This window comes from Syngnathus scovelli, chromosome 14 (assembly GCF_024217435.2).
Source record: "Syngnathus scovelli strain Florida chromosome 14, RoL_Ssco_1.2, whole genome shotgun sequence".
In the NCBI taxonomy this organism is placed as follows: Eukaryota; Metazoa; Chordata; class Actinopteri; order Syngnathiformes; family Syngnathidae; genus Syngnathus; species Syngnathus scovelli.
The window spans coordinates 10,708,417-10,731,612 of record NC_090860.1 but is presented as its reverse complement, the minus strand read 5'-3'; the positions used below and the strand labels follow the sequence as shown (position 1 = coordinate 10,731,612).

Here is a 23,196-nt window from a genome sequence, read left to right as displayed (position 1 = left end):
CCAGGGAGACGCTGCTGCTTCCTTGGCTGTCTGAACCGAGTTATTGCCCAAAATAAACAAGTTTGGTGGGATTAGGGGGAAAAAAAAGGAAAGAAAGATGTTATTATATCAAAACAAGCAACATTTTAATACATCATAAAAATGCAAATGAGCATAAATAGGAAGGTTTAAGTAAATGATAATACAAAGACAGCAGGATCTTGAAGCCAGAGGAAAGTTTCACGCATTAATAACAACTCACCTTTTCCGTTTTTAAAACCTTAATATTTTTTAGTATTTGAAAAAAAAATTGGTTGGATCCATCTTGCAGGAGTTAAACATGGGAACTATTAAAAACGTCATTTGACATCACTTCTTCGGCCTTTCCAGGATGTTCAGGAACTTCCCTCTTGTCATTTCTCTGGCTGTAAACAAAATAAAAATAAACAAGAAAACTAAATGAAAAGTGTGAGGCAAAAACATCCGCATCAAGTTTGCACGGAGAAACTTCAGACAATCTGTGATCAACGTTCGCCTTCTTGAGCAGCACCATTAGTGATGCAAAGCATGAATTTAATACGCGCATGCAAAGTCACACCGGGTAGGTAATTATTTCACATCTGTTCACTCACAACAGCATAAAAAAAAAAAAAAGACGCTTTGTGATTCACTTGACAAGTGCTCCGACGTGCTCATCGCATCAACATTATGCAAAGCAAAAAAGTAGGGGAGAAAAAAGTAGGATTCATTTTTCCTGATTACAGAAAATATTTTCCGAAGAGTATCAGATGATCAATACTACTTCAGTACCATCAGAGAGTGGGAAGCGGCACCATCCAGGTTACCGTAATCACTCTTTGTTAAAGATGAGAAGCCGCTGTTGGCCGGGCCGGTTGCTTTTATGAGCCGCCGAGCCGGAATTACCTCCGTGACTTCATTTTGCACATCACACAATATAAATGCACGGGTACAAAACGGTATTAAGCAGAATGTCATCCACCTTCATAATAGTCGCAAGAGACGAGTGTCTGCTGCTAAAAAAGGCCCCTCCCCTTTCCTGGGCATGGGGGCTAATGAAAAAAAGCCGGGCCCGGTTGGTAATTCTGATGAGGTGGCCGGTACGGAATTTTAATGGCGCTGGTGCTAGCGTCACCTTGAGGTGTGTGCTATCGGGTTAAAGACGATGCTAATTCAAATGGCGCAAATTAATTTTGCACTTTGCCATCCCGTCCCATCCCGGAGAACATCTGGGGCGTTGGACACAGGTAGAGAAGCCGTCTGATTGGAACAGTCATCAAAATGCTTGAACGCAATTACACCGGGATGACCCCGACGGCGCACTTTCTTATTGGGAGCAGTTATGCTTGAGAACTGTCTGCGGCAGTTAATTTTTTTTTTTTTTCATTTATGATGTCGCTCTCGTCTTTTCTTCAGCCTCTGATGAGCCTGAGATGAACGCGCCACGCCTCTCGAGGCCCCCCCAACATCACCGAGAGTCTCATTAATTACAACTCGTCGCATAAATCAGCACTTTGTTTTCACGCGCGGCCTGTCGAGAAACTCCGACGAAGTTCGAATAATCTTTGTCAGAGTTTTATGGTGACTGTTAAGCTATCAAAAAGAAAATGGCGGTTTGTCAAATGTTTTTGATGCATTAAAAACTACTTGCGAAAAAATGTAAATATCGGAATTTATCACATTTAATGAATTCAGATTGAGTTCAAGATTGCCTCAGATTACATTTTAATGGCACAATTGGCAGCACAAAAAGTTTTTCATTATCTTCCAGCTGGCAATTTTTTTTCCCCATGCATAAAAGGGCTCAGTAAACAAACAAGGCGAAAAAAATAAAGGACAATGATGACAGGAACAAAACTCCCATCATAATCTCTCATCTTCCAAACGCAAGCTCTCGCTCGCCACGTGCGCTTTGTCATACAACGGGCGAGATCAATACTGATTAGGGGAACTTAGAGATTTGTTTAGTTGATTAGAAAGGTCAATTACTAATTTTGCACTAAGTTAATCAGCATCTTGTTACTACTGCCATCCATACTAAATGACACCTTATGGATTGCCGGGGCTCGTTTCCTTGCCCTGCTGATTTGCCGCCATCTCATTATCATTTAGGCGCTTCCGTCAGGGAACTGCATGCAATTACTGAACCACGTATGATTTTCTTTTTGGGCTATTTCTTATTTGGTCATTTTGGATGCTAATGTGGGCGGCTACTACCTCCAGACTGTTATAATCCTCTACAGAAGTCACGCTTAGTCCCTGAATCCATTGTCGGTAAGAAGATTAAAGTATATGTGAAAACAAATGAATGTGTTCCGCTGCTATTTAAAATGCAGGCTTTTTTCGGAATTAAAAAAAAAAAAAAAAGACCTGGATGGAGTTATACACCCAAAAGAAATTTGATGTCACAAGTGAAATGTATTTTACACGCTATGCATCGTTAAATCATTTTTGGTTTGGAGTAAATCACAAATGGTTGGAATGGAAATGAAACGCTGCAGTGGAACATCTTACTTGCACGCATTTATGGCGATTGATCTGCGTGTCATTGTCACCCCCCCCCCCCAACTGCAATTCCCCTGTGTATGAAATGAGAGTAATCGTCACTCCACCTCTCGGGACGGCAGGACCCCTGTTAGCCCCCAAAGGCAGCTGACCACCCGGGTTAACAGGAGTCCTGGACCTCGGCCCCGCCTGCCCCCGATTCACTTTCATTAAGAGCTAAGAGGACTTATCTGACCCTCTCCGTCCGTCTCAAAGTGCTGCCCGGCTATTACGGCCTGTAAGCTTTATTTAATGGGTTTAACATCCACTTCCCTGGGGGGGGGGGGACACGGGAGACACAGGAGATGAAACACACAAGAGTCACACACACACCGCATACACCTGACGCTCATGTTTGTGTTCAAAATTCAATTACCCACTTATTGATACTTCACAGGGATATTTAAGATGCAGACACGAGCTGTGATTTCCCAAGGGGGCCACTGGTTCCTCTTTATGTCCCATCGGGGTGGGGTCTAGTCATCCTCGCCTCATTGACACACACATACACACACCAAAACAAACACCTGCACTTCCCAGCCCCCCCCAGCCCTTTACTATGCCTGTTCAAGAGGTGTCCTTATTAATAGGCAATCAGTCAAGAATCATTCATTAAAAAGCCTAAAAGGTTTTACACCCGGACTATGATTAGCTGGGAAGGAAAATTCAATGAATTCCTAATGCCTTTATGGAAATGAGATGTCATTTCCGATCCGCTCAGGCGGGAGGCAGAGACGAGGAGTCGTGTGTGTGTGCGTGTGTGTGTGTGTCCATAGCGCTCTGCCTCGTCTCCTTTCACAGAGCGCCAACACTGCTGCTGTCTGGTAAACGAACAGGCTGCTGCAGACACAGCCGCAACCTGCTGCACACGTTGGGGTCATTTGGTTGCAAAAGGTTTGCCAAATTATTTTTTTTCAACAAGGGGCTTACTAGAATTGAAACTGAACGGGAGTACGGGTGATTTTAAAGGGTAAAAAATACGCCCCCCTCCCAAAAAAAGAGAAAATGGAGAAACTAGCAAACCACACAGCAGTTTACAGCATTGAGCCGGCGAAGAAATTGGCTGGAGGTGAAAAGATGAGGCGAGCGTATTAGGAGTGGTAAAGAGGAGGAGGAAGAGGGCGAGGAAGGGTATCCTCATTCAGCGGCTGTCGGCGCAGACACTTCATAACCGCATGTCCTTTGGTCAGCCCGCCCTGATGGATTGATGGCGGCGCATTAGTGCCAGTTGGGCCCAGTGAATGCAATCATATTCAACGGCGGCACGCTTCTAATAGGCCGGAGATTGATCCTGGGGCGGGTGCCGAGGAGGAGGAGGTGCCGAAAGCGGGGCTATTAGGAACTGTCAGGGCAGGCTGACCTTCAGGCTCACCTTCACGTAAGGAGAAGCAACAGGGGTCGGCATGGGATGACGCGGGGAGGGGCCCAGTTGGTCTGGTGTCTACTTTCTAAACATGAATAGTTGGGACGACAAAGAAGGTCGGGCAAAGGTTGTGTGGAATATATGCAGAATTAAAAACTACATAAGAATGGATTTCTTTATGCGGCAGAATTGGGTTAGCTTAGCCGTGCCAGCATGTGGACATAAAAACCTAAAGCCAGATTTAGAGGGGGGGGGGTCGTTCTGGCTCCAGCGTGCCTTGGCGATGTTTAACATGCCGCCGAGCTCATGTGTGTAATTAAGAATTATGACGCCATGAATTTGGCTGCCATTATTAACTCGGGGATGTATACGTGGAAAAAAACGGTTGAAAGGACTCGACTTGTGAGTCTATCGGTAATCTTTAGGGATGCCACTGACGGCGCTTGAGACACAACAAACTAATTGAAACTGCAACTTGACACAGATGAAAGGTAACGCCGGTTAATGAGCAGAGATACTTTTAATGAATATAATGTTTCCCGGTTCAAGTGTTGCGCAATATCCTCCAGCACACCGGCGGGATAGACTACCACCGACGCCGCCTTGGCAAAATCCTACGCTCTTCAGAGGCTCCCAAAGGAACACTCAGCTTTCAATTACCTCCGATAACAGAATTTACCAGAGCGCCGCGCTTTCCCCGGAGACGCGGGGCCTGCTGCCCATACTCGGCGGCCCGCGACAGAAGCATTCATCACTGGGAGGAGTAACAGCTGGGCCCGAGGAAGAGGCACGCGTCAAGCCCCAGTGGGAATTGACTAGGCCAGCGTCATGCAGCCATTGTTGCAGGGCGAGGGGAGGGGGGGGGGGGGGGGGGGGGTGCATGCATGCTGATGAATTAACATGAGAGTGTGATGAGCGTACAGGAAAGAAAAATCGACACAAACTCAGTTGCTATATGAGCTCAAGGGAATGTTTTTTTATGCCTTTTATGAAAGACTGGCTCAGGTTGCTTTTCTTACTGCAGGAGGCTGGCTGAGTTTTCACTACTTGATTGTGTCCTGCCCTTTTTAATAGTCCACATGCCCGAGGAGGGCGGGGGGGTAGTAAATCCCGTCCCCCTCGCCCTCGACCGAGTCTGGTTTACGGGTCCTGAGCAACACGGCAAACGTGATGAAAAAGTAGCTGAGATTTACAAGCCCTCCCCTGACAGCCAGGAAAAGGAGAAAATTAAACCAGAGAGCTTTAAACAGGCCGCCCATTACAGGGCAGCTCCGACACCAATAATAACCATCGTTGGGTCTCGTCAAGCACGGCTACATGACAGGACTGCAAATCTTGCATCTGTGACAGCAAACATCTTTATACTAACTAGATTACTCGTTCCTCCTGGTTAGCAGTAGTCCTAGTTGCAGTAAACAAAAGCTGCACTCGTCACTTTTTCAGTCACCGGCCTTTGCGTTATTTCAATAGAAAAATAAGCAGCCATTTTCTCTTTGGAAATTTTGAGCACTTAGCTACAGCACTCTAATCCACACTCCAGTGGGATTATGACAATGGAGGTAGTAAAAGGGGAAAGGATTAAAAACTCAATTTTGCATGCATCACATGCATCCGGCACTTGTTTTATTATCAGAATTTATTGTCGTGCTTGTGTTACTCACCTTTGATGCAGTAACAAGATTGACCCAAATAGGTTATTTTGACGGTTAACTTGCTTGAGCAGCTTATTGCAAATACACATTTCGACCTTGGATCATGCTGTGTGCTCAACGCTTTGTGATTTAAAGGCAACAGCCGCCATCTAGTGGCCAAGTAAGAATTTACATGGGTAATTTTAACAAAATATAAGATATGTTTAACAGAAAAGTCTTGTCTTTATACTCACGTGGAAGTCATTGTCAACAATAGTATTTTGTGTTGCTAGTGGTACTTACATTCTTCTAAACCCAGTTGGTAAGCGAGGTTCTGAAGGCCTTTGACCTTCTCCGTGAGATTAGCTGTTGTCAAACTACCCAACTCTGCAGGAAAGAAATAAAACATTTACTTATATACTGTTGGTTTACACGCAGTCGATATCAATTAATGAACGACAGATTTTCTCAAACAACAATAATATGGCAAGCAGGCAAATCGGTTTGACCTTTTAACATCTCAATGTCCTCGCTCTCCAGCTCAGCCATCCACTTGGGCGGCGAATTTGTGATGGGCTGCGGAGTCACAAACAGCCATTTGATTCGAATAATCCGTCAAAAGACCCGAGATGCTAAAGACAGATTAGACTCACATTTTTAAAAGAGGCAGCAAATTCAACAACTCCAGGAACTGCAATAAAAAAGAGGACAGATAAGACCTAAGCAATTCAACAAATCCAAGACTGCAAAATAATAATAATAATAATAATAATAATAATAATAATAATAATAATAAGATAAGAGAAGAGAAAATTTAGGCTTACGCTGCTCAGGCCAAAGTTCGGGTGATGCTCTGTCCAGCTTCTCATAACAGAGCAGAGAGCTTCCAAAATCTTCAGCTATCAAGACATGAAATTTGTTTGCTATTAAAATGGATATTAATATGGTATATTCTGGTAACATGTGCAAATTTGAAAATGTAACACTCCATATTACATAATTGCTTTTCCATTCCATCCTTGGGGGAAATTGGGAAACACGAATTTGGTACCAGCAAGTGTACCACAAATAATAATAATAAAGAATTAGAATAACACGAATTAATATCTTCAGCATTCTCACAACAATAACGTTACGTCATCGCAACTCAATATCATTGTAATATTTGTGTCAATAATGCAACTCACTATGTCACAAACAGAGCTTGCATTTTTAGCAGTTAAGCAACAAGCACATTTAGCTGTTGTCAAATGTCTACTGTTACTGATGAACGTACATTCGACATACACAAACACACAAGTCCACTAGAAGAGTTCGCGTCAAACAAAAAATTGAACAGAAGATGTTGACTTTAACCCGTTATGACGTTTGAGTGGGGTCGATGATAAGTAACAGGGCAGAAAAATAGCAAAATACGAATATAGACACAGAACGTCTCGGTAAAGAATTAGAATTTACCTCCATTTGGAGACGCCATCTTCGAATTGAACACGTGACCAAAGTCGACCAATAGCAGCCACGAACATACGGACGTCCGTGTTGACAGCAGACGTTTTCCAACCAACAGAGGGTGTAATATCCCTTATCTGCCGCTAGGGTACTACCAATCAGTATTTTGATCATTTTGCAGGAGATCGTGATAATTAAAGTACTGCAACACACAGGCTAAAAGAATATCATAGTTTATTAACATGGACTGTTATGTATGCGTAAAAAGCTATATCACAAAAAAATCTAGATCAAGATAACAATAAAAATAGTCTTTGAATGACTACCAAAGAAATTGGGTTATTTTCAGAATTTTTGAGGCACTTACGATCGTTCTTACAACATTAAAATGACAACGCAATTTGTAAGTTAGCGCTGATTACTCAATTCAAACAACTCTGACGGCGTACAGTACTACGACAAAACATTTTCTTCAACACTGCAAGACTGTGCAATTAATGACAAATTAGTTGAAGTCCTTTCTGCTCAAAACGATTTGACTTAAAACTTTAGTGTCATGTTCACGGAAAACTTGTTAGAACTCCCAGGACTCCATCCACTTCAGTCCGGCCATTGAGCTGCCTGGCTCGTGCGCCAGAGGCCCCGTCATGCCATAGGTGAGCGGGTGGAACAGGTAGAAACTGAAAAAGAGAAACAATACAAATAAAAAATTGCAATACAATTCACAATAATTTGATGTACTGTAAATAAAAAAAAAAAAATAAAAAAAAATTAACACATACATTTAACAAATTATTTTATAAATCAAAGAATGACCTGGCCTATCCATCTATTATAAAAATTAAACGTGAAATATTGGGTCTCACCTGTAAAGAACAACTACCAGTAGAAACACTTTTCCAACTCTTTGCAGCCAGTCACAATACGGTAGTGGGAGAAGAATGTCGGCTATGTTCAACAGGAAATCCAACGTAATTCCTGTCATCAGCAAACATCACAATTTGTATCCTCTCGAGCAGAACGAGCAGGAATACTGTGCTACCTGTTAGCATGCTGCTAAAGAGCATTGCTGGGAAATAGTGATGGTAGTAGAGAACCCGGCCCATGGTGTAGAATGGCATGTAGTGCAGGAGCCAACCAAGGAACAGGAGGCCTCCTCCCCTCATGAGCACAAAACAATGATCTGCAAGACAGAGAATAAGACATCACGATTCGCACTGTTGTGCAATAAACAAAGTCCCAAATCAATCATACCTCTTCTCCTTTGGCTCACTGAGATGCCTCTCTGGAAAGCAACGGAAGTGACTGCTACCAAAATCAGATATAAACCCAAACTGGCCAGATTTATCCACCAGACCACCTATGAAAAAGAAGATATTACTGTGTGCTGATGAAGCACAATCCACAAAGGAAGAAATTTTGAAGCGGAATACTCACAGGGTTGCCAAGTAAGTACACGCGATACTCTGTTTCATTCACTCCTGAGAACCTTAGACCCTGCACAAGAAACAAACATCAGTGATTTGAAATTGTTTACACAAATCACACTCCATTTTCACCTGGTAGTTGATGGGCCAGTGCCATGGTTTGGAGTTCATCTCATTGTCTTTGGGCTTCAAACCACTGTTACCCTAAAAAAATAAAAAATTTCGTAATGTTTCATTGCATTTGCTAAGAACGACAAGGATAGTTTTGCACTTACTCTTATCATCACAATGTGAGACTCCACGAGGATCTCGAGAAAATGAGGCTTCAGCACTGCCAGACTAATGTTGGGCACTGTCAAGAACACAAGAGCAGAAAAAAACGATAAGTGCTTAATATAAAAAGAAAAAAAATTAAGACAAAAAGAAAGAGTGGCTCATACATTTGGCGTTGACGTGATCTTCAATGTTCCACTGTGAGCTGGGAGTCTCCTTCAAGTACGGACTACAGGTGACCTCTACTTGTTCCCAGCCCCTATACGAAAAACATGTGCTCAGCTTTCCCAAGTTATAATTACGACTAAATGAGGTCATCCTTACCACTTGGGTAGAGTTTTCCCAGATGAGGAAAGTGCACAACCGATGGCTTTGTGCAGAAAGCGAACTTTGCTGCGCAGCACCTTCACAGGGTCACCTTTGCGACCTCCGCACACCTCCACTTGCCAGAGGTCATTGTTGTCACCGGTATGATTCTAAGGACGAAAAGTTCCCAATTTCAGACACAAATATTTTGTCCAAGTATAGTAATTCTATTTTTATTTTGAAATGCTGCCACGTAAACATTTGCAGTAGGTTATCTACTCACAATGCCATACCCCGTAACTTGGAAGTGCTTCACGGTGAGCGGGGCTTCATGGAGGTGACTGTGAAGGTTTCGAGTTGTTCTGGGGGAAACCAGGGAAAGCATTATTTGAAGGAACTGATACAAAGCAATTGCCATCTTACTGACTCTTTGTGCTCCAATCTGATGATGTCACCATGACGAACCAGATCAGGGGACTTGGATTGAGCTAAAGCACAATAAAAAAAACATAATTGTTAACATTGAAAAGTAAAATTACAGGTTGACTGGTCTCCAACTCTCCTTACAGTTTGTATCGTTGTGTCTGTGCACCAACCACAAGTTGTTGTAGTCCTTGTGAAGGTAGGCTGTAATCTGTAACGGTATATATCATTTTATAAACATGCAAGATAGATTTTGTGTGTGAAGTTGAAATAAATGAGAACAAATGATGACCTGCTGCTGCTTCGCTCCAACTCCGTCAGGGTACAAGTGCCAGTGAGAGTGCAAATAGCCTCCAGCAATGCGAAGGTTCTTCAACGTAATGGTGGAGCCGTACGCCAGGTCTGCAAAAAATAAAAAAAAATCCTCACATAAACAAGCAATTCTAAAACATTTTTTTTTCTAAATGTTGCAGCATACTCACACTCAGGCATAGACGCATTGTGCAGGTTGTTCCCGATGAGACGGGACTGGAAGGCGGAACTGAAGAAACCATCTCCTGGTCCGCTGAGAACAAAGAGCGCAATGAATCAAACAAAATTATCCGAGACATTAATCTGCATCCAATTTACCTTTTATTCAGCACCACAAAATGGACCGCAAATATTGTAACATAGAGGAAGATGGGAAGCAGGATAAGCGCCACAACCCTGGCCAGGAAGTTCTTAGCGATGTCCACCTAAAGCCAGGAAACAAATTACGTTAAACTGGTCAACATCATCATTATTTTTGTATCCTGATGATTACCAGTGATAGATCCAGATCTCCTAAAAGTCTCCAAAGGTCCGAAACTGTGTTCAGTCCCACTAGCAGGATGACAAAAAGACCCACAAACTTCACCCCGAGAGCCCCAGCAAGATTGACACCGGTAAGTATCATCCAAAACCACCAGGAAGCAGAAAAAGGCCTGGAAAACATACAATATAATAATAATGATAATAATAATGACATGCGAAACAGTTGAAGGAATGTTAGGCAAAAATATTGCGAACCTGTCTTTTTGCTGCTTGAACTTGACCATACTGAACACTGCTGCCATGATGAAGAACAAGAGGATGGGGTCCAACAGGATGTACTGACAAATGGTGATGCAGCCCGTGTCTGTCAGGAACAAGCGGAGAATATCAAGTGAATGATAATTCACAGAAAAAAATGGAATTGACTTTGAGTCCTACCAAATATGAGCAGCCAAGCAGCAATGAGAGCAGCAGTCTGAGAATGCGACAGCTCCAATACGATGAGGTAGGCAAAGATGGGGAGAAAAGAGCCTAAGCCTGCACAGAACTGGAGGAACAAAAATTTTTTTTAGAAAGGTAGATTTTTTTTTTGATGCAGCAATAGTGGCAAATGCATACATACCATTCTCATGCCCCAGTAATTGTGATGTTCATATTTATCTCCTGGCTTTGTGAATGGAAACGTGCCATCGTAACCACTCATGTATCCAGCTAGTCCGATCAGCATCTGGAAAACGATGGAAATTTTTTTTTTGTATTTCCTTCACTAGAATGAAGTTCAGAAAAAGAAAATCACCTTCCCCAGAGGTGGGTGGACATCAAAAAAGAAGGTCCTGTTGATGTAGTAGCTTCCCATTTTTCCAAAGTGTGTCTCGTCCCAACTTAAAGAAAACACAAGAGCCAAAAATAATCATGAGACCATGTTAGGAAGCATCAGTCCAGACCAACAGTATGGAAAATGGATGATATTTTTCCCAACTCACCACACATGAGGAGGCTCTTTTATATTATAGAGACGTGTGGAGAAGGACAATCCAGCCACCAAGAGAAGCAGTCCTCTAGTGGACTCATCACTGGTGGAGCTTCTTCTTTTTCTGAAATGACTCCCATTGGTTTGCCGACTATCATCCTCAGTCAAGTGTCCATCCTTGTTGGAGTTTTTGTCAGTAGATTGAGGAGTGGATGCCTGGAAGGTCTTCCTGTGTCTTATTGATGTATCCCCTGCTAGGACCATTGTCCTTTTTCCATTAGAACGCTACAAAAAGAATGTCCATTCCAAATGTCGAGCAAGCTAGGTCAAAGCTATTTTTTTATTATGCAGTTTAGATATCCTGCAATATGAGCATCATGACCTTTCTCCATTGACAGCCACGTGTGCCAATACTGTCCATGAATGCATCACACCATTTATGAAACTCATATTTATCGTATACTTAACTTAGCTTGGTCGGTTCATCCGTTTAAAAAAAAACAACTGGTGCTTCCAGATAGACAGACTTGATTTGCGATTAATTTAAATTATTACGATAAAAAAGCCCTACGAATGCAATTATAATTTCGCCTTGTGTTATTGACCATAATCAATCTAGTTTGGGCATAGCGTGAGCCGACAGCAATGGAGGAGGGTTAAAGGTGGTGTGTGGGAGTTGTAGTATAATATTATAGTCAAACAGTTGTTAGAACGCCCAAAAAAACTACATATCCCATGAGTCTCCACTTTTAATAAAATCGTTCGCTGCTGGCCAATCACAAAACAGCACTGTGATACTGCATTTTGACCACAAGATGGGGCTATAACATAATGGTTCATATTGATTGTATTTTTTGTGCCCCTCAATGAAATAAATACGTTAACATATTTGAATACCTGCAGAAGTATAAAATAAAAAAAGACTACGTAAATCCAGTTAAATTATTTAAAAAAAACACAAATAAAATTAGTCAAAACATGATTAGTGTTATTTACTAATAAATGAAAAATAGCTAATACATTTCACAAAAATGAATAATCAATGTACTTATAATATTCTGAGTTATTTCAATCCATAGACACACAAATGTACTATATGAGCATTCATTGTATCTTCCCATTTCTTCATTTATGTACCTTAATTTAAAATAATTGAGGTACAGTAATGAAATGCATTCCTAGTAAAAAAAAAAAAAACACTAAACAGATGTCTATTTTTACATTTTTATTTGGATGACTGACAGTGATTACAGTCAAGAGGTAAACAAAACGAATGAGCGTGATATTTCCGATGGCCACCCGCATTTCAACGAGACATTACCACTAGGTTATTTGTGGCTTTTACAGGAGCCTTGATTGTTCCAACTTTGACCCAAATGTTAGACTTCCCGTCTGGTTCAGGTGATAATTAGAGCAGCACAATCAAAGTACAGTGCACATCGCATGGAAACATTTGCGTAATTGCAGCTTTTATAGTTCATTAATGCAGGTTAAGGGGGATATTGGATTTAGACTGTGCTGCCATGATTGTGTTTTGCCAGGTGCCAGTTAAACAAATGATTAAATTAAACCTGAACCACAAACATAAGTTGCAATAAAGAAAAAAAAGCATGTAGGCTGTCTATGATACATTCATGACTCAGAAAAACAACAGTTAATATTCAACCAGAGAGTTGTAACATACAGAAATCGGTGTTTACAATTCAAAAAGCGTTGTTTTTGTAATGAAATGGAAAATGTCGGCCATCAAATTAAGAACAGTGCTGTCACTTCCCCCCAAAAAATATATAGTTCATATTCTGCTCCACAGGGCAGGTTATACACACACACAGTTCCTCTGGTACAGTGTCAGTCACTCTCCTCACACATAAAAAGATTTGCTTTTAAAAAATAGTTTGTTTTTACAGATGTATAAATCTACAAAGCTATATTTTTTTTTCCAGATTTTGTGTTTTATGTCAAACAAAAAAAAAAATGTTGGTCGTGCTATGTAGGAAGCATTAAAATGATATTTAACAAAAATACATAGAGCTAGAGCTGTACAAAATATACCAAACCTCTCCAATGGAGCCTTTGTCTTAGTGGGAATGAAATGTTTGATTGAATTGTGTACACAAATTTGTTTTTACTTAAAAAAAAAAAAAGTTATACTTGGTTGATCGAGTCTTGAAACTAAATGTAGCATCCCGCTTTGAGAATCTTGCTCCTTTGTCAACAGAATAAAATAAGTTAATACTGGTGGTTGGATTTTTTTTTTAAGTCTTAAAAAAAAGTGGTCAAACCAGATGAAGGCAAGTATTGCACCTTTACAGAACATCATATCATCAGATCCTCATATACATCTCAAGTCTTTAGAGGCGGCGGCAAAGCACTTTATTTTTGAAACGTTTGGTTGTATTGTCTTCCCAGCTCTTGGTCGGCACATTTGAGCTGTGCTGTTCAGCTTCGTGTGAAGAAGTGGAATGAAGAATAAGAAAAAGTTTTTTTAAAACATCTGTTAAGTGCCATCCATCTATTTTCTATTGTCCTCATTAGGCTCATGGCTAAGCAGATGATTCTTAAGGAAGCAGGAGAACTCCACAGCCGTCCATCTCTTGGTCTCAGTTCCCCGTTTGCTTGAGGTCTGCCGCCGGGATAGCCGGGATGCATTTGTGGGGCTTGTCGGAGGCCACGAAGCCGGGCAAGCAGGTGCATTTGTACGACCCTTCTGTGTTGCTGCAGTGGCCGTTCTGACACAACGGCACCTTGTCGCTGATGTCCTCGCATTCGTTGATATCTGCGGATCAGGAGAATATTAAAACCATATCAAGCATATCTCCAAATTAGCCCTTCCTGGTAAAATATTGCACCACCTGTTTCCACTAGCTCGCCATCGACCTTGAATATTCATCGCATTCCAGAACAAGACAGTCTCACTTTTTTTTTTTTTTTTTTACACAAAACAAAGCACACTTAAAGAATATAAAAACCCGATGTGATTGAGTAAGTGGCCGGAGAGTCAAGGCCTTCTTCTTGGCAGCGAGTATCCAGATTGTGAGCTAACAGACAATGCATGAGGGGAGTAAACAGCTTTCATGAGATCGCTATAAAACACAAGCTAATGAATGCAAGGTTGTTAAACGCAGATTTTTCTTGAGTCGTCATAAATCTCAAGTGTGACTCCACAAAGTTTAAAGGCGGGAGTGAAAAATCACCAAAGTCTGATTTCAATATTTTGACAGACAATTAAACAGGCATTCCATGGAGACATGGTCCAGTTCCCCCCACCCATCCCTGATTTTACATCGCGAGAACGTACCTATGCAGGCCATCTTGTTTAGGTCCAACTCGTAACCGTCGAAGCAGTCGCAGGTGTAGCCTTCCCTCACGCGAACGCATCGTCCGTTTTCACAACCGTTCAGGATCCCGCATTCTTCCGCTTGGAGACCTTCGAAGGCATCGTAGCGCTCTGGAAAAACACAAAGAGGAGTTTGTAGAGACAAAAGTATTGGGACACCCCCTAATCAATCAATCCTCTCATTCCCAACCTACCATTAAAGGAATCCACCGGCCGAGGTTGATGCTCACGAGGTCGATGAACGGGGACTCGCGCTGGCGGCTGTCGGACGTTGTAATCGTTATCGTTGAACAAGGGGACGCTCGCGGGAACGTCGTACGGTCCCGCCGGGCCGCCGTAGTTGTCCCAGTAGGGCGGAACAAAAGGCTCCACGGGATCCTCAGGCCCGTCCACGCCGTACTCGTAGCTCGGCCGCTCTCGTAGACTGTCTGAACCTCCTCTAAGAGGGAGGTTGCACATGACGGCGTAGTCCTCTGAAATCAGAAGCAGAGAGAAGATTAGGGAAAATGTCATTTGAGGCATGGAGAAAATATTTTTCTCACCAGAGTCTTTCCTTGGACAAAAGGCACACTGTCCACTCCATGCAATTCCATACAGGCAGCAACACTCGGTGTAGGTCGTTCTGCGACCCTGCAGGGGTCCGACACACGTGTCGCCGCCTTCCAAACGCTGCCAGCAGATGTCCATGTGCACGTCCAGGTTGGACTCCACAGATTCTATGAAAACAACAAAAGTTAGTTTTTGTCAAGTGACGGACGGGTTCTTCTTGTATGACATACCTTCTGTTGTGTTGACGCTTACGCAACGCCGCAGCGTGGCGTCCAGCATTAACGGCGGACTGCAGAAACAGTTGAACGAGCCCGCCGTGTTCACGCACGCTCCATCAATACAGGCGTTTCCGAATTCACATTCGTCGTAATCTGAAAGTCATATTGACAGAGAAAATAATCTTTAGAAGTGGGATGCAGCTGGAGAGAAAAACCACACAAGCTCAAGAGAGAACATGCAAATCCGGAAATTCCACACCTGTTTGAAGCTCAGAACTGTGAGGCAGATGTGCTAAACACTAGACCACCATCTTTGAGCTCGGAATCCAGATCTCTTGACTCTGAGCCTAGCAACTACTCGGCCAGAAATTTATTTATTCGACTTAATCCAAACAATGCCTGGTCCCCTTTTTGTTATTTGTATTCATTGTCATCATCTCAAACATTTTTTCCATTCCATGACATAAAAATAGCTGCTTTCTTTCTTCACAAGCAGAGAAGAATGCGGTACCAAAACAAAGAGTTCAAACGTGTGCTTTGTGACTGAAAGCAATAAGACTAATGGGACATGTGGTGTCAATAAGAGAAGTCAGAACAATGGCACGAGACGCACGAGAGAGCTCAAAGGCAGTGATTTTAATCAACTGACAATTTCAAAAAAATAAGGACGAAATTCTTACCGACGCACTCCAGTCGGACGTTGTCGTAGTAGAAACCCGAGCGGCAGTAGCAGGTATAGGTGGAGAAGAGATTGACACACTGTCCGTTCTTACAAATGTCAGGTCCAAACATTTCACATTCATTTGCATCTGAGGACAAAAAAAATATATTGGTGAAAAGCTGTTTCAGGAAATGTTAGCTACCGCCTGAGCAAACAATGGAGCAGACTGTGATGAAAGCATGAAAACAGGTGTGCATCCTACCGAGTTTTGGCATGGGTCCGTCTCGTAAAAGCTGGCGAGTGATTATATTTGTATATTTGGCTTCAAAAGTGGCAGAAGGTGAAAGTAAAAGTGGAGGAAACAATAAAAAAAAAAAAAATCATTACCTATGTAGAGTCGTTGTTCTGCCAGACTTTGAGTGGACGAAGCTGGCAGGGGGATGGAGCCGCTGCCGTGAGGGCACAACTGGTTATAATCATCTAGAAAAAAAAAAAATTGTTTACAGGGGCGAGCAGAATTAAAATGCATGCATTGAACATTTCATCGCACCTCCTCCTGGAGCGGGACAGCCGTGGACCTCGCAGTTGTCGCCCCAGCCGGCGCCGACGGTGCAGCAGCACTCCTGCTTGGTGCTGTTACGGGATAAGACGTTGTCGCAGAAGTTGGCGTCGTTTAAATTGTAGTAGCATTCCTTTCTCTCCTCCGACGAGGGGGCTGCGGGGGCGGAGCCTTTTGGCTCGGTGACAGCTACAAGCGGACATAAAAAAAAATGGCGTTAATCCAACATAAAACAGACTTTGCGTGATTTTTCCGAGAGGATAAAGAATATATGCACGAGAGTATTGTTATATTATCGGTCTGGTGTGAATTTTCAGCAAAGGATTAAATCAGGACAACTAAAGTCTTCTTAATTGTTGGATTTATTGTGTTGTTCTCTTGTTTTTCTGGAAACTTAAAAAAAAAATGCAATTATGCTATTAGACTATTGTTTTTCACTTTTGTCCCTCCACTATATAATCAACCAGTATCACGCAGGGACATTGTCAAGTGTCTTTATGAGTCAATGTGTCTGCATGCCGCCTAGTAGGTGGTGCATCACATAAGCCGCCATTTTAACCAAATGGAAACACTGGCATGTGAGTCAACTCTTCACATTCACATGATTGATTAACACACGTCCAAAGCAAACAGGAGAATGTGGCAAAAATGTACACAGAGGCATAGCCGGGGTTTAGAGTAAAAACAACCCTGCCGAGACTCGTACAAATTTTGCCGGCCCGTCCAACCAACCGCGGTACTTAGCCGTGAAAGCAACCAGGTCAAAATGATACACGAAAAGACACCGAGTAGGTCGGCCCATGTTGTTTAGATAATAACGACACGGCTCATTAAATGAAGGAAAACTCCGTCTCCCGTCGATGCCATGCAGAATTAAGTCCGCTGAGGCTCGCGGCGTTCTCTTACCCAGGGAGCGGCAGCGGCTGGCGATGGGATCAAATTCCTCATTGTCGTTGGGGCAGATGCACAGGAAGCTGCCGTCGAAGTTCTCACACAGGGCCTCCCCGCACAGCGCCAAGCTCATCTCGCACTCATTCACGTCTGAGGGAGAGGTCGGGGGGTCAATCAAAGGATCAGGCGTGTACACAAAGGCATGTGCAGTAGCAGTTGCTTAGTCATGCTTAGATTGAACTGGTGAAGATACACACCGACACATTTGGTGGTATCTCCAGGAGGGTTGGTGTAGCCCAGATCACACTCGCAGCGGTAGGACCCGTCGGTGTTTTCGCAAAAACCGTGGCTCTCACAAATGGTCTCATTGAGGCATTCGTCCACATCTGCGAGGGTGGGGGGGGAGCGCCCCAAAAAGAACAACACAGCGTTAAATGTTTGCACTGCAACAACACAAGTTTCTTTTTATGCAAACTCACAATCCAATTCTCGACTTGACTTACAATAACGAGTGAAACCACACTTTGACGTGTCCAAAAAAAAGTTCGACATTTGTATTATACAGTTCCGTGACAAGGTTTTCAAACACCGGTTGTTATTCAGTGGATTCAAAAGAAATTTTGCAAAATTGTTTTTTAACTAAATCCAGAGGAGCTGTCAGGATACGGTGGCTGTTAAACTTGGACGGCCACCATTTTCTTTTTGAGGGAAACTTTCAATGAATTTTTCTCACAGACCACAATCGCCACACATTATTTTATTCTTTATGTAAGAAAAATACTTCGAGAGGGCTTCAACCTGATGTGACTCAAGGAGGAATCACAAATGACAAAAAAAAAAAATACCAGAGTGCTCTTTTGGCCCAAAACAATCCACAATGAATAGAGTTGTTGTGGCAACCAAACACACTAAAGAGACACGACAGACAAATTAGTCACTAAGTGTTTTGAAATCATTTGGTGAAATGAAAATATGCAAATAAATCTAATCATTTGTGTGCTTTTAATTGAAAGCAACATTCCAAAAGCAATTTTCTTGGTGTTTGTAATTAAAAGCTATTATTCACTTTCGGCAAAACATGTGACTAACAACTGGCGGACCAAAATTGGTTCTTTGAACAGGATGCGGGAGACCCACTTGCGTCTGTCAACCGCATCCTTCTTTCAAGAGGAAATGAGCAAGTGATGTCACTAACTACCCGTGAAAATACCTTCCTAGTTACGGGCTAGCCCATAAATAACTCTGATGTATTGTTTCCCTCGTGCTCTGTTAGATTTCATAATAAAATAGAATTAATTTGTATTACCTGTTTCGTGAGCGCTCCATTTTTTTGGATAGACAAACCGTATCGTTGGACATTAAACGGCGAATGACTCAGGTGTTGATTGCAAAGTTTCGCTTTCGTCATTGTTTTTACAGGCACGAATATTTTAGGCCTTTGTGATGGAGCGTAAAGTTAAAATTAGTGAAAGCACAATATACACTTTATCTGTTGACCTTTTCGTGGTAACCGCCCCCTATGAGCGCTGCAGTCTAAAAGTTTCCATGACTAATGGCAACTAAGCTTCGAAAACAGGAAGGCCCTTTTACAAACAAAGAAAAATACCGTCTATAAAACCACAACAGTGCCCGTCCTCGTGCTCCATTCTTATCAATCGCGATAAACACACTGTTCTTTTTTTATTCGCCGGGAAGACATGTGATGCTGATATCACGAGTTTTTATTTTGACCCTGAGGACTCATAAGGTAGAAAAGAGGAAAATGGGCCAAAAACCCATCTGATTTGAGCAAAGTATTTTGGCTGGCGTCCTGTTCCCTCGTTCAGCACAAACACACAGACTTTGACAGGCTTACTGGTAGGCTCATCCTCACTTGGCTACGTGCATAGCATGAGACGGGGAGGAGAGCTCCCACACGCCAATAAAACCCAGACAAGGCTCTCTTGTCCTTTTCCAGGGAAATGTTGAGAAGGACCTAAATTGCTGGATTGTGGCAAGAGGAGAGAGAATGATGGAGACATTGCTCGCTTAACTTGTTTAGTGTTTGCATAAGTGTGCACACCCTCTTTTTCTGGAAAGTAGATTGTGGGAGGATAGATGGATGGATGGATGGATGGATGGATGGATGGATGGATGGATGGATGGATGGATGGATGGATGGATGGATGGATGGATGGTTGGATGGATGGATGGATGGATGGATGGATGGAAGGAAGGAAGGAAGGAAGGAAGGAAGGAAGGAAGGAAGGAAGGAAGGAAGGAAGGAAGGAAGGAAGGAAGGAAGGAAGGAAGGAAAGATAGACAATGGATGGATAGACAATGGATGGATAGACAATGGATGGACGGACAGACGGATGGATGATTGACGGACGGATGGATGGATTGATTGATCGATTTATTTAGAGTTGTACAAATTATCCGTCAGATTTTATGGTGGCAAAATCTTCAAATAATTTATCTGGGTGTCAGTTTGTTATTGTAATTAGGTGGTGGAAGAAAAATGGAGATTTAACAAATAAGTTCTATAATTTTTAAAAAAAAAAGACAATTCTCCACCACTGCAAACCACATTAATAAACATGGTTAACACTTTCATGACTGTCAGTCAAAAGTCTTTGTCAAGACAGTATGATTTAGTATGTCTTGGATCTCACTGGATCGTGCATGAGTGTGTACACAACCCGCTATTTTAATATTCCCTCAGAAATGTCAAATGGATCCAGAACTGTTTCCCTCAAGCGTGTCATTCATGTGGAACAAAATGAGTTGCAAACCGCATGTAATCCAAGGAACATCTCTGGGCAAAATGAACACATCAATACCCCAATCATTTTTATGATTAATGTCTTCTTCCTCAAAATGTTATGACGTCTTAACAGTAGCATTTCATGACCTGCCGTAGAAGATCATCGCAATAATATTTTGGGCTGGTACAACGACACACACCAGAGGTGGGATTTCATGACTCTGTGCTTCCATTTAGTAATCACGACTCAGAAGTCAAAATTCCCTTGAGGGGAGAAATGAGTCAGGGAAAAAGGTGAGCAGTGGAGGTTGAGAGCCAAAGAGGAACCAAAAATGCTCTTCACCTCCAGTATCTGAAATCTCTGTGCCATGTGCTAATTCAGAGCACATGGCGGCAGGCAGTCGGCGACAGGCTAAACCTGATTGAACCCACATGCAGACGTTATTTCACGCGTGGGCAAGAACGAAGAACGACGACATATCACGAGAATCCTGTTTGTGCTCTTTAACGCTCATTACGTCAATCTCCTATCTTGGACTGACCACAGTGGATCACAATAATGTGGATTTTATTACAGTGTGTGGGCATAAAGACATGGTAACCAAAACACACACATGGCAAATTTTCTCTTTTTAACTCGGCTGGATGGTTGACATGGATTCGACCGCATACCATTTCCACCCTTAGGCAAGTCTTATTAAAGATGATGCTTATAGCATGAGGGAGCTAAATTTAACCAATGACATATTCATGGATGTATAGCAAGCCCAAAAATTCCCGATGGGCATCCGAATGACCCCTTGAAATCACAGTTGCGGCTAAAGTGTCACTGTAAGAAAAACAGCTATCTCCCCTTTTTATTATGATTTATAAAATTAAACGAGAAGCGCTAACAGAGCCAAAGAAAAGCAGCGTCCTTTCAAAAACAAAGCAACGCCCAACTGCACGACCTCCTCTTGACTGATCGATGATCATTTTTAGAAGCAGACAAACACACCCTAAGTATTTTCGCAACATGACGATAGCGAGGAAGTCTAGACTTCTCCCGAAAAAGGGCTTTTTAATGGTGCCCGAGAGACAACAACCCAAAGAGCATTGAAGAACCGCTAATGTTGCTTCTTGAGATGATCTCACAGTTTACATCTTGTACATTTCCTCCATGATGCTAAGTGAATGCTAGCCGCTAGCCGCCATTAACACCGACGGCTTCCATCTGTGTTGGGACAGCATCATTCCATTCAGATGCTCTCAGCCTGCTTTCCCCTCTTCCCCTGTCCTTCTCCAGTGACTGTTTGGATGAGATAAATGTTTGGCCCTTTTATCTCTCGAAAACCTCATAAGCCCCCTTTTTTTTTCCTTCTTCTTACGCTGAGAACAACAAAGATGAATCCTCCGCTTGGGGATTGAGAAGCAAGTGAGGAAATCCAAAAGCTGCGCAAGGAACCCGGAGGTGTCCGTGCCAGTAAACACACAAGCGTACTCTGGATGTCACGGAGATGCGTCTATTGAAGTTGGACAAGCCCAGATGTAGCGAATGCACAAACGCGGCCAGCGAAACTAGGTGAACTGAAACGGAGAAGGTATGCGGACATCTAAGCGAAGCGTCCCCTGTCCTTCCAATCAAAAGCAAAACAACGATTCAATTTCAACACATCTCCAGACACACTCCAGACTTGTGTGAGCTACTGACCTCACTCACTGGCCCTGTCTTTTCTCAAAAGCGCTAAATTGTGTCCTCTATTCCTACTACATGTGGTTTGACCACTAACCGCAGTCTGTGGCCTCTTCTCCCTCAAGGCCAGGCTGGCAACCCATGAAGCAGCGGTACGACCCGATAGTATTCTCACAGCGCCATGTCCCGCACACGGAGCTTCCATACTCCTTACACTCATTCTGATCTGCAGAGAAAACGAGAAACAGCGGGTCGGTTAGAAAATGGTACCATCCCTGGCACGAATGCAACCCCCCCCCCACATCTTCTGCTTCAAGTGGTAGCTACACAGCTGGAGTCATCCAGGAAGCCTGTGGTGTAGCTGTCCTCGGTGAACGCGGCAGGCAAGAAGGATGGCCAAGAACAATATTATCACAGCAACCAAAGAACTTGCAAAGGAGATGTTCCAGAGGGAGAAAACAGCTCCTGCTCACAATGGGGTCATTCACGCTTTTTTTTGGGGGGGTGGAAGACACTCACCATGTCATTCGGGAACTCCCCCTCGCTTCTTTATGCCGCTTGGACACTTCTATGATGTAATAGCCCTATATTGAACTGATTAAAATAAATGGTAGCTGTCTTACCTTCACAGTCAGCCGTCTCCTCGCTATACTTGAAACCGGCTTCGCATAAGCACATGAAACTTCCCTCAGTATTGAGGCATTGTCCCCGAGTGCATATGTTGTCTTTGCTACACTCGTCCACATCTATGATGGAAAGAAAAACGAGATTTATTCCATCATAAAATGTAACTCGATGAGTCTACAGAGAACATTGGTTTATATTACAAAATAAACTTGCGCAATCTGTTTGAACGTGAGACGCATATTTGGATCATGTGAAGGTATACTGGCAAAAAAAGGAAGAAAAGTAAAAATATCTATCGTTGAGTCATAAATGTTGCTAATGAATGCTACATGCTTGATGTTGGATAATTGCAGCATTACAGAATAAATCGTGCTGTATAGAGACGGGAGGTGAGGAGGAATCCTGTTTTCCCAAAAAATTATCTTGTTATTTAAGTCAATACACTTTTTGTGACATCTTTCTTTGGTGAGAATTTTCAAATTGCCAGACGTCATCTGTGCCAGCAAAAAAAAATAAAAAATAAGGAGACAACGTCTGATTAATATGATAATCAGTGTCCACGATTCGTTGTGGGCGGGCAGCCAAAGTAGCTGACGCAGGCTGGTAAGCAATCTTCCAAAACCTCAGTGGGAATATCTCCCAAGGCAAATAGCTCACTAGCAAATCCAAGAACCCGGACCAAGGGGACCAGCCCATCCCCACAGGCATCATCCATCTAACTTCACCCTTTACCGTATTGGCAAAGACACTCCAGAAAT

General features: G+C 42.7%; 3 protein-coding genes across 4 annotated transcripts in view; all 3 read right to left on the bottom strand.

The window, feature by feature from the left end:
• Positions 1-100: 100 nt before the first annotated feature.
• Positions 101-7,093, bottom strand: lin52 (lin-52 DREAM MuvB core complex component). The gene is made up of 6 exons (XM_049739468.2): positions 6,994-7,093; positions 6,360-6,434; positions 6,189-6,226; positions 6,045-6,111; positions 5,839-5,922; positions 101-404 (listed from the first exon to the last, which is right to left on the bottom strand). The coding sequence occupies exons 1-6, from the start codon at positions 7,010-7,012 to the stop codon at positions 349-351; spliced, it is 339 nt and encodes a 112-aa protein (XP_049595425.1). The 5' UTR covers positions 7,013-7,093; the 3' UTR covers positions 101-348.
• A 108-nt stretch (positions 7,094-7,201) lies between these two features.
• Positions 7,202-11,828, bottom strand: pomt2 (protein-O-mannosyltransferase 2). The gene is made up of 21 exons (XM_049739453.1): positions 11,192-11,828; positions 11,005-11,089; positions 10,831-10,935; positions 10,647-10,755; positions 10,464-10,572; positions 10,219-10,378; positions 10,044-10,150; positions 9,896-9,978; positions 9,706-9,815; positions 9,558-9,624; positions 9,418-9,478; positions 9,274-9,352; positions 9,009-9,160; positions 8,852-8,943; positions 8,687-8,763; positions 8,544-8,615; positions 8,422-8,481; positions 8,239-8,344; positions 8,027-8,167; positions 7,851-7,962; positions 7,202-7,664 (listed from the first exon to the last, which is right to left on the bottom strand). The coding sequence occupies exons 1-21, from the start codon at positions 11,440-11,442 to the stop codon at positions 7,559-7,561; spliced, it is 2,244 nt and encodes a 747-aa protein (XP_049595410.1). The 5' UTR covers positions 11,443-11,828; the 3' UTR covers positions 7,202-7,558.
• A 560-nt stretch (positions 11,829-12,388) lies between these two features.
• Positions 12,389-23,196, bottom strand: part of LOC125980410 (latent-transforming growth factor beta-binding protein 2) — a 50,856-nt gene continuing 40,048 nt past the window's right edge. For both annotated transcript variants that reach the window (XM_049739450.1, XM_049739451.1), the window contains 12 exons: positions 22,435-22,557; positions 21,909-22,037; positions 17,651-17,779; positions 17,409-17,543; positions 16,494-16,691; positions 16,331-16,423; positions 15,963-16,091; positions 15,295-15,435; positions 15,058-15,231; positions 14,710-14,988; positions 14,477-14,626; positions 12,389-13,954 (listed from right to left, as the gene is read on the bottom strand). In XM_049739450.1, the coding sequence (XP_049595407.1) occupies positions 13,779-13,954; positions 14,477-14,626; positions 14,710-14,988; positions 15,058-15,231; positions 15,295-15,435; positions 15,963-16,091; positions 16,331-16,423; positions 16,494-16,691; positions 17,409-17,543; positions 17,651-17,779; positions 21,909-22,037; positions 22,435-22,557 (1,856 nt within the window). In that variant the 3' untranslated portion in view covers positions 12,389-13,778. The remainder of the gene's footprint in view (positions 13,955-14,476; positions 14,627-14,709; positions 14,989-15,057; positions 15,232-15,294; positions 15,436-15,962; positions 16,092-16,330; positions 16,424-16,493; positions 16,692-17,408; positions 17,544-17,650; positions 17,780-21,908; positions 22,038-22,434; positions 22,558-23,196) is intronic.

Coding starts and splice junctions, on each gene's coding strand:
- pomt2 (XM_049739453.1), bottom strand. CDS start 11,442: ATGGTCCTAGCAGGGGATACATCAATAAGACACAGGAAGACCTTCCAG. Junction 10,379..10,463: donor TTCAAGCAGCAAAAAGACAG/GTTCGCAATATT, acceptor TATGTTTTCCAG/GCCTTTTTCTGCTTCCTGGT. Junction 8,944..9,008: donor GGGAAAACTCTACCCAAGTG/GTAAGGATGACC, acceptor TTTTTCGTATAG/GGGCTGGGAACAAGTAGAGG.
- lin52 (XM_049739468.2), bottom strand. Junction 6,227..6,359: donor CGAACTTTGGCCTGAGCAGC/GTAAGCCTAAAT, acceptor TTTTTATTGCAG/TTCCTGGAGTTGTTGAATTT. Junction 5,923..6,044: donor GGACATTGAGATGTTAAAAG/GTCAAACCGATT, acceptor TCTTTCCTGCAG/AGTTGGGTAGTTTGACAACA.